The 12,448-nt window shown below is 32.1% G+C and overlaps 1 protein-coding gene across 1 annotated transcript; it reads right to left on the reverse strand.

Moving 5' to 3' along the window:
* Positions 1-1,126: 1,126 nt before the first annotated feature.
* Positions 1,127-10,550, reverse strand: Tsp_06828 (GDP-L-fucose synthetase). The gene is made up of 18 exons (XM_003380626.1): positions 10,219-10,550; positions 9,858-10,099; positions 9,171-9,528; positions 8,979-9,138; positions 8,327-8,395; positions 7,075-7,213; positions 6,570-6,648; positions 6,236-6,353; positions 5,813-5,930; positions 5,285-5,605; positions 4,614-4,768; positions 4,371-4,561; positions 3,983-4,130; positions 3,241-3,386; positions 2,941-3,175; positions 2,667-2,834; positions 1,666-1,838; positions 1,127-1,586 (listed from the first exon to the last, which is right to left on the reverse strand). The coding sequence occupies exons 1-18, from the start codon at positions 10,548-10,550 to the stop codon at positions 1,127-1,129; spliced, it is 3,612 nt and encodes a 1,203-aa protein (XP_003380674.1).
* Between the last annotated feature and the right edge of the window lie 1,898 nt (positions 10,551-12,448).

Genomic DNA, 12,448 nt, shown 5'->3' on the forward strand with positions numbered 1-12,448 from the left:
TGTATTACACATTTCTGTTGAAAAATTACACTGGATACTTTGTTTTCAATTGTACAATTTTTATAATTGTGTTATATACCAAATAATTGCCACTTACCAAACGCAGTCGCTTCTCATTGTTCAATTCTGATCTTCTTTTAGTGTTGATTTGAAAAATAAAAATGAAAAAACAACGAACGACTGAGTTGGCATTGGAAATTGTATTTTAGACGCATTTGAATATCAAAACGCACCACGTCACTCATGGCGTCAATCTGAAATTATTTCAAATAAGGTCACAAAGCAAACAATAATGAGCTCGTATGCAAATTTACATGCTCTCCTACTGATAATTTTTCATCGCGTTCTATTTACTTAACTGAAACAATAGTACAGGGGAATGTTTAAATGTGAATGCTAAGGCGATGATTTCAAGAAACATTTTTTATCGTTGACATTCATTCCAAATTATTTATTAATATTTTGATTTTAAATATTAGAATGCAAATGAATACGTACAATAAAATCACATAAAATACACATTGATTATACAATGATGACATACAGGAACACATTGAAAGAATACGGTAGACTGACAGCAGACAAACTAGCAAATTCAACCAATGACAGCGATTTGAAAATTCAAAAATGACCTATATAAATGGAAACGATTACCGTAAAGTTCCCTGACAAAATTTATACATCATTTTCTGTTATATATTCACTCTTGAATTGTAACTGTTTTCATTTTTCCTTTCAAGTGTTTCAAATAATGTTTTCACAATCAATTTAATCTATCATCCTGTTTTAAATAATTAATATTTTTTGATTGAGAAAAGTTACTGTAACGATTCATTAATGAACAAATGAAGAAAAGATTTAGAGCTTTGCTACAAATGCGTTCAGTTTAATTGTGCAGATTTCGTGTTCTACAAAAAAAGTAATGTTAGCGAATAATGTACTGTATTTAATTGCTATTTAGGTTTATAAAGCAGTTTTTGAAGTGTACGGTATACCATGAAAATTTTCACTATAAAAGTGGCAGGGATTTGATTATTGTGATGTATAACTTATGCTGTGCCGAAATAATGAACTACTTTTGATTATGAAGTGAATAAGTTATTGTTGGCGATGTAAGTGGATGTTATCATTTGATAATTCGATAACGACTGTACAATATTTTCGATACGACAACAGTGTTGCCAGTTGGTTGGTCAATATTTGGAATTTTTTGCAATGCGAAAGGTAGTTCAATTTCGTGAAATAGTCGACTATTTAAAAGAGTTTGGTTGAAAGTTTCCAGTTGCAATATATCAGCATAAAGATGAGCAAAGAAAAGCCTCCATCGAGGTAAATAATATTCACTGAACAACGCTGCCCACTGTTTTCGAGCATAATCCACAATTTCACCCTGTGGACCCCAAATTGTGACCTGCATGCGTAAATTCTCTTCCAATTGGTCACTCTGTGCAGCAGTTTTTCCATTTGCGCGTGCAATTTCAATCCACTTGGACAGCATAGATCTTGAATGGGTTTTTGAAATCCACTCCAAGTCAGAAAGGACTTGTTCAACAGCTGCTGCGTTTTCCAAAAATTCCTGACCACATCTGCTAACAATGGAGTGAACATTTTCCATGCTTTCATAAGCTATTGTTCGATATAATTCAAAATGGAAAATTTGGTTACTTTCTAATGTAAGAAGCTTGCAACTTTTCGTACAATTTAGCTCCAGTTAACATCAGTGCGTGTTTCGTCAACTCGACCAAATCATTTATGTAAATTTCATTTTCCTGGCACGTACGCGATGATTGTAAAAATGCCCCCCATGCTGTGTAAATGGATTTTGTAATACCAACACCCTAAATTCAACAAAATTTAAAACTTTTCAAAGAAAATGTCCTTTTCAGAATGCAATGAAAATTTAGATTGATGACAAATAAGCGTTCTTTGCACAGGCAAAAACTTCAATTACAATGCCCAAGGAAATTCACAATATATTAACAACAGGAAGAAAGATATCCACAAATTGGTTACGGCTGATTTTTGTCGAAATCAAACTGATGATGATCATCAACATTTATCAACAACATTTGATATTTTTGTCTCATAATTGAAATGTTGAATAAAAGAAGATGCAAATTATATTTGATTCGAATTTAAATATCATCAATGCATGCAATAGTATGACCTTGATTAAATTATTGAAATAGAAAGAAACTACAATTACCTGTTCTTTCATGCCGAACTTTGGTCGCAAAGTTAATAAGCCAATATTATGATGATCATTTGAAAGAAAACGATTTTTCAACCAATTACGAGTGTCTTCATCAATGACAGAATTCAATTTGCAATGAAAGAAAATGTGCTCTGCGCAATAGACGTTATTCTATAAAAAAATATAAAAAAAATAAATCTAAAGTTCTTAAAATGAAACTTAATTATCATTAATGTATATCTCCATTTTACATATATGATGATTCACAATAATTTTTTTCATTTTGAATAACTATTCAAAATATGAAAGTAATAATGATTCTCTAAATAATTTTACTTAAAAAATACATTATAGTAAAATTACCAATAATAATTTACATGCCGATATGACGTTTGTTTCCAGTCTACCGTAACGTTGTATGCAATATTGCACTATCCTGAATTTAAGTGTTAAATATCGACCGTGAACATACCAAATGTATATATATATACCAAGCAGCTAAATCAACTTTCTGATTATTAGGAGACCAAAACCGATCAAGAGCCATTTGATAAACGACATAATTTTGATCAATGCCTTCCATTGACAAACCAGTGCCAACCATGTTTATATTTGAAACAGTAGAAACATCTGCCAATTTCTGAATTATAAACAAAGAATAGTTTTCAAAGAAAAAAGCAAAAGAAAAACCAATCCAAAACATCAGTTTCAACAAAGTTGAAAATTCTTTTGTAAAACTGTCAAACCTGATTGATTCTCGCAAGGTTACCGTACAACCCCTGAACTCCACCAAAATTGTGCAACATGCACCAAATGAACGGCTGATTGTAGAAACCAGAAAATTTTTCATACAACGGATATTCTTCTGCATATAAATCAACGACCAAAATGCTTCCTGTAGGAACTGCAGTTAGAAAATGTTTTGCATTTTCATTTTCAAGCCACCTTTCACTAGACAGAAACATCCACGACTGCAACACCCTACAAATTAAACCACTGACATAAATTGACATTCTATGTATACAGGTTTATTGGGTTTTACTTACCAAACTGATTTTGGATCAACAGATAACATCACATTATATATAGCAAAAGATACATTTCTCAGAAACATGACATCAAATGTGTTTGGAACCATTTCATTAAACGGATCTGCGCTGTAAGCATGAAACAAGCCGAAATAATTTTCAAGCTAAAAGCTTCACTTCAATCATTTTTATTTACACTTCAAATTCTGCACCGCTACCTTCTGCATATAGGCCTTCCCTATTTGAAGAAACAATGGATCTGATGGATGTACAAATTTCAAACAACTGTATGTTGAATTGAATATCCAACATTTAGCAGAAAGTAGATTTGCCGTAGGAAAAATTCTGAATAATATAATAGTTTGATTAATGATTCAGGTTGTTAATTAAAAGCAATAAAAATAAAATTAGAAACCTTCTAAAACCGTCTGGCACGTGCCCAGCAAAAGCGGGCAAAATTGGTAACATACCAAATTCCACCATTCGCTTGAGAATTCTTTTTTGCAAAACCAACTGATCCTGATGCCATGTTTCAGTCAAAGGACCTTGCCACTTTTTCAAATTTCCCATGCGGTTCCAAAAAAATAAAGTAAAATAATAAAAACTAATTGTAAAAAGGGTTCAAATTTATACCATGCTAAAAAGCCAGGTCCTGCAAAATGCTGGTCAATTTCTTCGTCCGTCAAGCCAAAATCTTGAAACACCTAATAAGCAAGCAATAATAAGCGATTTGTAAAAATGACAATAAAAAATAACATACCGATTTCCAGACCACTTCGTTGCCTACATGAGCAAGAGGTAAGTTGATTCCATTCAACGCCATCCAATCGATGAAGTATTCCCATCTCGACCAATTCCACCAAGCAAACGAATAACTGAATGTGCATACGTTACCAAAGTAACGATATCTAAATTAAGACAGCATTAAATAAAGTTTTCTAAGCGGTTTGTTTCGTAAATAACTAACGTGTGGTTCAAGTAGGTTTAACATATGATAATATCTGCAGCAGATGTAAATACGATTTTGCTGCCTAAGGTCTGTTTTTGAAAGACACTTGGATTGAAAACTGAACTAAGCTATTATTTTACACTGTGAACAACATTTTTTGAAAGAAAATATTTTTTATATTAAAACAAATCAACTTCACCTGCCAATACTTTTAAACACCATCTGCTTGTGAGGAGGCGAAACAATTGCCGGAAGCTCAACCCGGATACCATCCCAAGCAATGTGCACGTCGTACATATTTCTCAGATGAGCATTCACTCCAAACGCCAGCGCCACACCGGATGTGCCTTTTATTAAAGTCTGATTTCGAACATCTTTCCAACTTTTCACCTTGAACACTTCAGATTTTCAAGCAAATGTATACAATTGAAATTGAACTTACAAGCACCATTTCACTGTTATCGCTGAGAGAGCGGTCAATTTCCAGGACATAAAAATCAGCTAAACCAAAACTGATTCGATTCAACAGTTTCTGAACAGCACTGATTTGTTCCAACGCTGATGCGCTAGGTTTCAAATGGTCGACTGAACCCAAAACTAAAATATCCCGCCATAAAATAAGCATTAGGAAAAAGTACTACTAGTTTACCCAAAAGAACCACTGAAGCATTGTAGAATAATAGAAAAGAAATCATCTTCGTTGTCATTGTTCGGAAATTCACTGAAAAAGACTAAACCATCTTCATTTTCAATGCAAGCTATGTCACTAGTTAGAAAATAGATTCGCTGAAAACGTTTCAATTTAAACAAACAAATAGATAAAAACCAAAGTAATAATTTATTATTTTCCAATTGAAATTCTTATTCCAATACCATTGCACAAGTCTAATAATAAGTAGTTAATTTTCTATTTGAATAATGTTCTTCATTCTGTTGCCTAATACAACTGCGGTCGTCGTCGTCTAGGTGAGTAGTTTTCAAGCAAATTTTTTCTCTGCCGAATACAATACTTTCTTTCGTTGCTTCAGCATGTACATGTATAACATGGGAAACACTAAAAAGTAAAATTCAATAAATCACACTTCACACAGCATTAGACAAAATTAATTTTACGTGGTACGTATAGTGGAATAATAAAAAACAGCGAATAATAAAAATTGAAAGACATGTTGAAGATATTTGGCATTTCCAATGTAAACAGTTTTCTTCTTCCAATTGGTCCCATTGCGGCAAAAATTGCCAACAGTTCTCCTGCCACACCCAAAGGATAAAGCCCAATAAACAAAGTATATCTAAAAGAACACGCTGTTAGAAGCAGAAAAATGGAATTGAAAAAGCGGATTAATTGCCTAAGCCATGTTAAAAATTTGGGAGTGACAGCAAGTATGTTCAGAGCGTAAAATGAATATCGCACTATTTCAGAAATTGACCAGGCTGTAATGTACAAAAACGTTCCCAAAGATGACTGAGCCTAAACAAAATAATTTCAAGTATTCGTCCACCATCAGTTTAAAGCATTATTAAATTCTAACATTTTATAAGTAATAAAAAAGCTTAACAAAAAAACAGAAAAAACAAAAATGGGAATAATTAAAAAGTGGACAATAATGATACATGAAATGAATAATTTACTAAACAAACATTTCGTTACTTCAACAACGCAATGCGTTATCGGCCAAAGGATAAATAATCTCGACAATACTTGAATTGCGGTAGTAACTGTAGGGGAACGAACAAGTCCAGTGTAGCTGTGAACAATCTAAATTATTTGCATAAGTCGATTATTTATGAGAAAAATAAATTTTAAATTACAACACTGTGCAATGTAAAATAATAAAGGACAAAATTTGTCATCATTATTCAATAGCTCGAACAAAGTTTTCGTAATGATATTTAAAACATGAAACGCTGAAGCAAACAGTAGTGCATAACAAAGAATATAAATAATAGAATATATCAAAATTTCTGCTTTTGGTGGGAAAATTCGGTTTGAATTAAAACAAAGGCAGTAAAGTAGAAGCAAATTCAGCATCATCCTAATGCATGCATGCATAGTGTACTTACTTCTAGAAGAGCCAGAGTTTGGAAAAATTCAACTTGACATCCCACGACAGAATAAACATGGTTCAATGTTATGCCTGTTAAAAGACCAATGACTATCTTCCAAAAAATCAATGACCAACTAAAATTTTCACAATTATTATATGAGCGTTCATCGGTTCAGCGTATTCAGAAATATTTACCCTATGAATTGCACTGTATTATAAAGAAACAGATATCCATCACGAAAAGACATTATTTCGCTTTTAGTAATTTAATTTTAGCAAAGAAAATTCCAAACTTTTTACCAAAACTCAAGCAGTATTTGCTTCTCGATAATTTATCAAAAAGAACTTACCAAATACCGTATACCATGCTGAAGGCACTAATTGAAAATTCTTTTGAAGCAAAAAATATATTGAATGAAACAACATATCCTAGTTATTCAATACAACTGTAAAGTATAAGTTTACAAAGAGTAAATTAGTTTTCATTATATACACTTGAAAAAACATGGTTTACACAATATTAAACTTAGTAAAAAAACCAAAACTTTTAAAGTTCATCAAAAGAATTTCGTTGACATATTTTATAGACGAAAATTAATTTCTTTCAATATAATATCAGCATTTACTTATTTAAACATTTCAGAATTTTAAAAAATTGTTTACAACTGTTTTCTGTTTGAAAAATTCAAATTATCAAATGCAACAAAATGTCAAGATTGTTTTCATTCAGAATGAACATAATTACACTGAACATGAAGAATTGAAAATGCTTTCCGTTACAGAGTCGTCATTTCAGATGTGAAAAAATAATAGATTTCGGTCGAAGGTTGAATCGTATTTTTTTGTAGATGATACCGGAAATTTCAAAATTTACATCTTGATGGGTAGATGTGGAAACGTCACCACTGCACTGCTTGACAAGAGCAATAGGCCGTTGCAGTTGTTCAACTTTTCCTCGAAGAATATGACGACCAACGATCATGAACGCGTCCCCCTGTAAAAACGAAAACAATAAATCAATTCAAAATAACTTTGTATTTTAATTATAAAATTGTACTTGTTTGTTACAACTGAATGCCGAGATTAACGTGCCACTCAACGATTTACTGTTGCTGAGTTCAAGATCCCCTTGTAGTTCAATAATAAATAGTTCTGGAATGTCTCCAATTCTAAAAATGAATATTGCACCAGTGGTCCATACAGTGTATAAGGTAAGCACAGTGGACAGTTAAAAATAGGTATACACTTTGCAACAAGCTTACAATTTACAAGAAGACTGTGCAAAACAGAGCACCGATTAAGAGAACATTATTTCCAAGAAAATCTGAATTTTGTAACAACACTAACTTTTCATCAGTTAATCAATAAGATCAGAAAATTAGAAGAAAAATTAGAGAAACAACAAAACACAAAATGCTGCCTACTGATTAGCTGAAATAACTATTTGCATTGCCATGATGAGCTGTTACGGTGAAAGGCAAATCAAAGTGCAAAAGAGCGAATCAAATTTTTAAAAATATAAGAAATACAGTAGTACTGATGTTCAGGAAAATTATCTAAACGAAAAGAATTGAATCCAATAAAGTGTTACATGGAAAGCAAAACATTTAACTCAAAAAAGTCTATCCTGCCAAATGTGACGTTTCCTGAAAAGGAAAACAATGATGCAACAATAAAAGAAATGATGAATCATTTACAAAACTTATAAGTGAAGATGAAAAAAAGCAAATCAAAAAAAGCTACAGATGATTAAAATGTCTGTGACAAACAACACATCTACCCAGTGAACGCAGTTCAGTTGATAAATTTATAATGTAATCAAATACATTCGCACTTCTATGCAAATATTTATTTCTTTTCGCCACTATTAATTAAGCAAAACGTCTAGTTTGGTTTGCTTTTCGTTCAAGGTTCTGCCGTTGAAAGCTGAAACGTTTGAAAAACAAGCAACACTGTCATGAATTTCATTACAACAGTAGCTTTTCTTTTCCTCATCAACCACGCTTCAAGCGTAGTTGACATTTTATAATGATTCAAGGAAGAATGCAGAAAAAACCAACTCAGTCGAATAATAATAAAATGATTCGAAACAGTCGAGTTGACCAACCAAATCAAACCAAACCAACTCGATCTGATTTTCCGGCTGATACGCACAGATTCCAAATAGGAAAGATTCCTGAAATTTTGAAATCAAATTCTCCTGATTTTCAAAGCTTACCTTTATTATTCAGAAGTGCAAATACAGTTTTAAATGTTTTTTGCAATATATCATGATCCGATAACATTGTCGAACAGAAAAAATGATCACCGCACTTATAATCAAACTTGATTTTCACTAACAGTTTTGTAGATTACACAAATGTTTTTCTGCATTTCATTTAGAAAAAAGTTTTTCCATTATAAATGTTAATTTAAAAATATTCTGAAAAAATTTCGACATTTTAAATCTGCTAAAAAAAATTAATATTTTTGTTCAATTTTCATATGCTGCTCAGAATACGTTCGAAAAACAGATAGCAATCAGTGGACGTTTTCAAATGTAGTTATTTCTTCATTTCACAATAATTTCACTTTTGAATTATCATCACTGTTATTCAGCCAAAGCCGTAAACGATTATTCGGTTACAGTCAGCTAGGCGAATAACACAAGTCGTCAGACACGTAAGCATTGAATAAATAACATTCGCACCAAAGTATGCAATAGGTAGCAAATCATTTTTTACATTTCACAAACAAAACCTAAAAAATATTCTTCTTACCATATCATAAAGTATACCGTAGAAAAATAAATGGGTTGAAATTGCAATCAGTGAATAAAGTAAAAATTGGCCAACATGAATGCGAAAATTACAACACCTAAGTGAATGAAGAAAAGAAAAGAAAGAAAAGCACAACATGAACACTTCGTGCAAGTCAGCACTGAAAAAAAAGAGAAAATTCAGATTGTCTACTTTCTTGCCGAATCAAAATTAGCAGTGAACCATTCGGCGGTTTCTTGAATAGCTTTATCAAACGGAGTGAACTTGAAATCCGGCAAATAGGAACGCATTTTGGCGTTCGAAGATGTTTTCTTGAATTGCCCATCCGATTTCGAGGTATCAAATATAATCGGACCTTGAAATTGCATCCCTTGGGCAATAGATTTGGCGACATGTTCAATGGTCACCTCGTCCGCTTCGTCGGTAGCTAAAATGATCGGAGTGGGATCTTTGTAATTTTCCAACGCCCAAATGATGAGACGCGCCAAATCCAAAGAGTAAATGTACTGACGAAGAGGTTTGCCAGTACCAAAAACGACTAGTGGAGTATCTATAAAAATTTACGATTTCAATTAATAGAATAATTTCGTTGAATCAAAATTTCAAAATACATTATTTGAAAAAAAAATCCAAAGTTTTCAATATTACAACTAATCTATTGAGAATCGATAACAATGCTATCTGATTTGATGACGAACAATTTTATCATTGATTCACTGAGCAATTAATTATTCAATAAAAATAAGAATAAAACGATGAAGTTTTTGTTGGAAAAATTAGTATTTTTTTCAAAAGTTCATAAATCAGTTAATATTAAACTCAATTATTGATGAAATTATAAAAATTATAATAAATTACTCTTCTCTTTGGCCAAGTAACATTTGTGAATGAGTGCAGGTATAGAGTGACCATTTTTCAGGCTGAAATTATCATGCGGACCAAACACGTTGCACGGTACAATCGACGTGTAACAATAGCCGTACTGCCTGTTGTAGAGCGAGCTGAGCATGTCGAGCATGCGTTTCGCGTACGCGTATCCCATGTTCGATTCGTGCGGTGGTCCAAGATGAATCATATTTTCATCAAGTGGATAAGTGGTATTGTCGGGAAAAATGCAAGTGCTAAAAAGAAAAATAAATAAAACATACGCCAAAAAGTCGTGCATGAATTGTAATTATTGAAATGCATCTGCATTTGTTGTTCGAATATCCATTTTTCCTCTACTTCTGGTGCAATATACCTTAAACAAGAAATCACTCTTTTAATGTTATGTTCATGGGCACATCGAAGCACGTTGTCGTTGATCATCATATTTTCACGAAAAAATGACAAATTGTTGTCCAAATTGCAAAACAAGCCACCAACTTTGGCTGCCAAATGAATCACCGCCGTCGGCTGGTGTACCTGGAACATCAGCTTCGTTTGAACATAGTTAGTCAGATCGGCATCCTTGGAACTGACGAATATCCAATTCATGTTGACGTCATAGTTTTTCACTTTTTCTCTGATTACCGCTTGCATAGCCCGACCAATTAAGCCACTTGCACCGGTGACCAGCACTGTATCGACCATCGCAGCACAAAGTCAACCAACCAAAAAATATACCCTTTACCAAAAGAAAAAAAAACAAAAGCATTATTATTATTATTATTACTAAAATGTCAAATCGAAACTATAAATAAGTAGTAGTATATCATTAGAAATGACAATTTCTCATTAAAAGAAAAATTCTGATCTGCATCATTTATAATAGTGTCTCTTTCTCTTAAATATATACCACATTTAAATAGATAAATACGATACATATGTACAGATTCTTCTCAACAATGCAAATGCAAATATCACGTAACTAATCAGACAACAGTAATGATTCAGCTGAACGTATTTGAACTAATAAAGTCAAATCGTCAGGAAAATCGTAAATCTGTTCGTCAGTAAAAGCGAGAACAACTTCCGTATGTTCAACAAACAAAAGTAATAATGAAGCTTCTACTGAAAAAAAAAATTTTTTTTGCAACATGGACAAAAAAAAACAAAATAATGAAGGAGATTAAAAAAAGCCAAGAACGATAAAAATAATTAATGACAATGTAAATTTGAATCTAAGAATGATGAAACAGCAAGAAAAAATGCATATTATCTTCATATCATAAATAAATATGAAAATTTTGAAATTAACATACAAAGAGAGAGAGAGAGAGAGAGAGAGAGAGAGAGAGAGAAAATAGAAATGATAAAAATACCTGTTCAAAAAGTAAAAATATGGAAATATGAAATGGCAATTTGAACCAACCGCGTTGTAGTTAGTCGCTGTTGCCGAAGAGGCTTTACGCTGCTGTCGTCGACACGGCTTCAACTTTCACCATCTCATTTAGCAGCATTTTATACAGACTATAATATTTGACAATAAACATACGCAGCGAACGTTTTCATCAAACGGCAAAACAAATTTTATCTTATCGTGTTTGTTCTGTTAGCATTTCTCAATATAAAATCATCGACCTGTTCCAATTGAATATATAAAGTGACAATAATCGAGCAAAAATAGTTCTCATTTCTAGTCAAATAGATGAACAACAACGAACGTATATCATGCAAATTTACAAGCATGCGTAGTTAATTAATTTTGAAAATTGAAAATGAAAATCAACCGACGACATCACTTGAATAAATAATTACACAACAACAACGACAAGATAAGCGAGTCCAAGTTTTTCCAGAGATAAGTGACAAATAAATATTACTATTACAGTGTTAACAAAACGCTGAATCACAACTATCGACACACACTATTTACTTCTCATTGGTCGAAAGTGGAATAAATGCAAATATAAAATTAGCACATTACACAGCTTTTTTCATCAAATAGCGTTCTCTGGCTAGGAGTCAACCAATCAAAATCAACAAAACCATCGAAACGTTGATTTAAAATTTCGAAAAAAAAACAAAACTTTATTATAATTATTATTATAAAATATCCAGTATATTTAACAATAACAGAAATATGAAAATAAAATGAAATTTCACGGTGCTTTTTGCATTGCAATTCAAATAGATGAAAGAAAGCGCCGAGTATATATTATATGATAGAGAAAGAAAAGGTATAAAATAATAGCTGTGACGACGTTTGAAAAAAAAGAAATAAATGACGTGTTCAAACAGATAAAGCATTTTGATAAATTTACATTTGAATGAACAGTTGTGTCGTAGAAATGGGGAAAAAAGCTCATTAGAATATAACCAAGATCGTAATGGCGTAAAAAAGAATAAAAAAGAACAGACCACCACTGGAAGCAGCGGTTGCAGTTGTTGCTACTATTGCAACATCTAAGCATGCAACGATGTACAACAAAAAAATATAAATGTTGAAACGATCAACCATTGGATAGTAATTCAAAAAAATTATAATAATTTGAAGAAGATGGAATTTTCTTTTTCAATAATAACACAGACAACATGACCCTCAATAC

Source organism: Trichinella spiralis, assembly GCF_000181795.1.
Source record: "Trichinella spiralis strain ISS 195 chromosome Unknown Scfld2, whole genome shotgun sequence".
NCBI classification, from domain to species: Eukaryota; Metazoa; Nematoda; class Enoplea; order Trichinellida; family Trichinellidae; genus Trichinella; species Trichinella spiralis.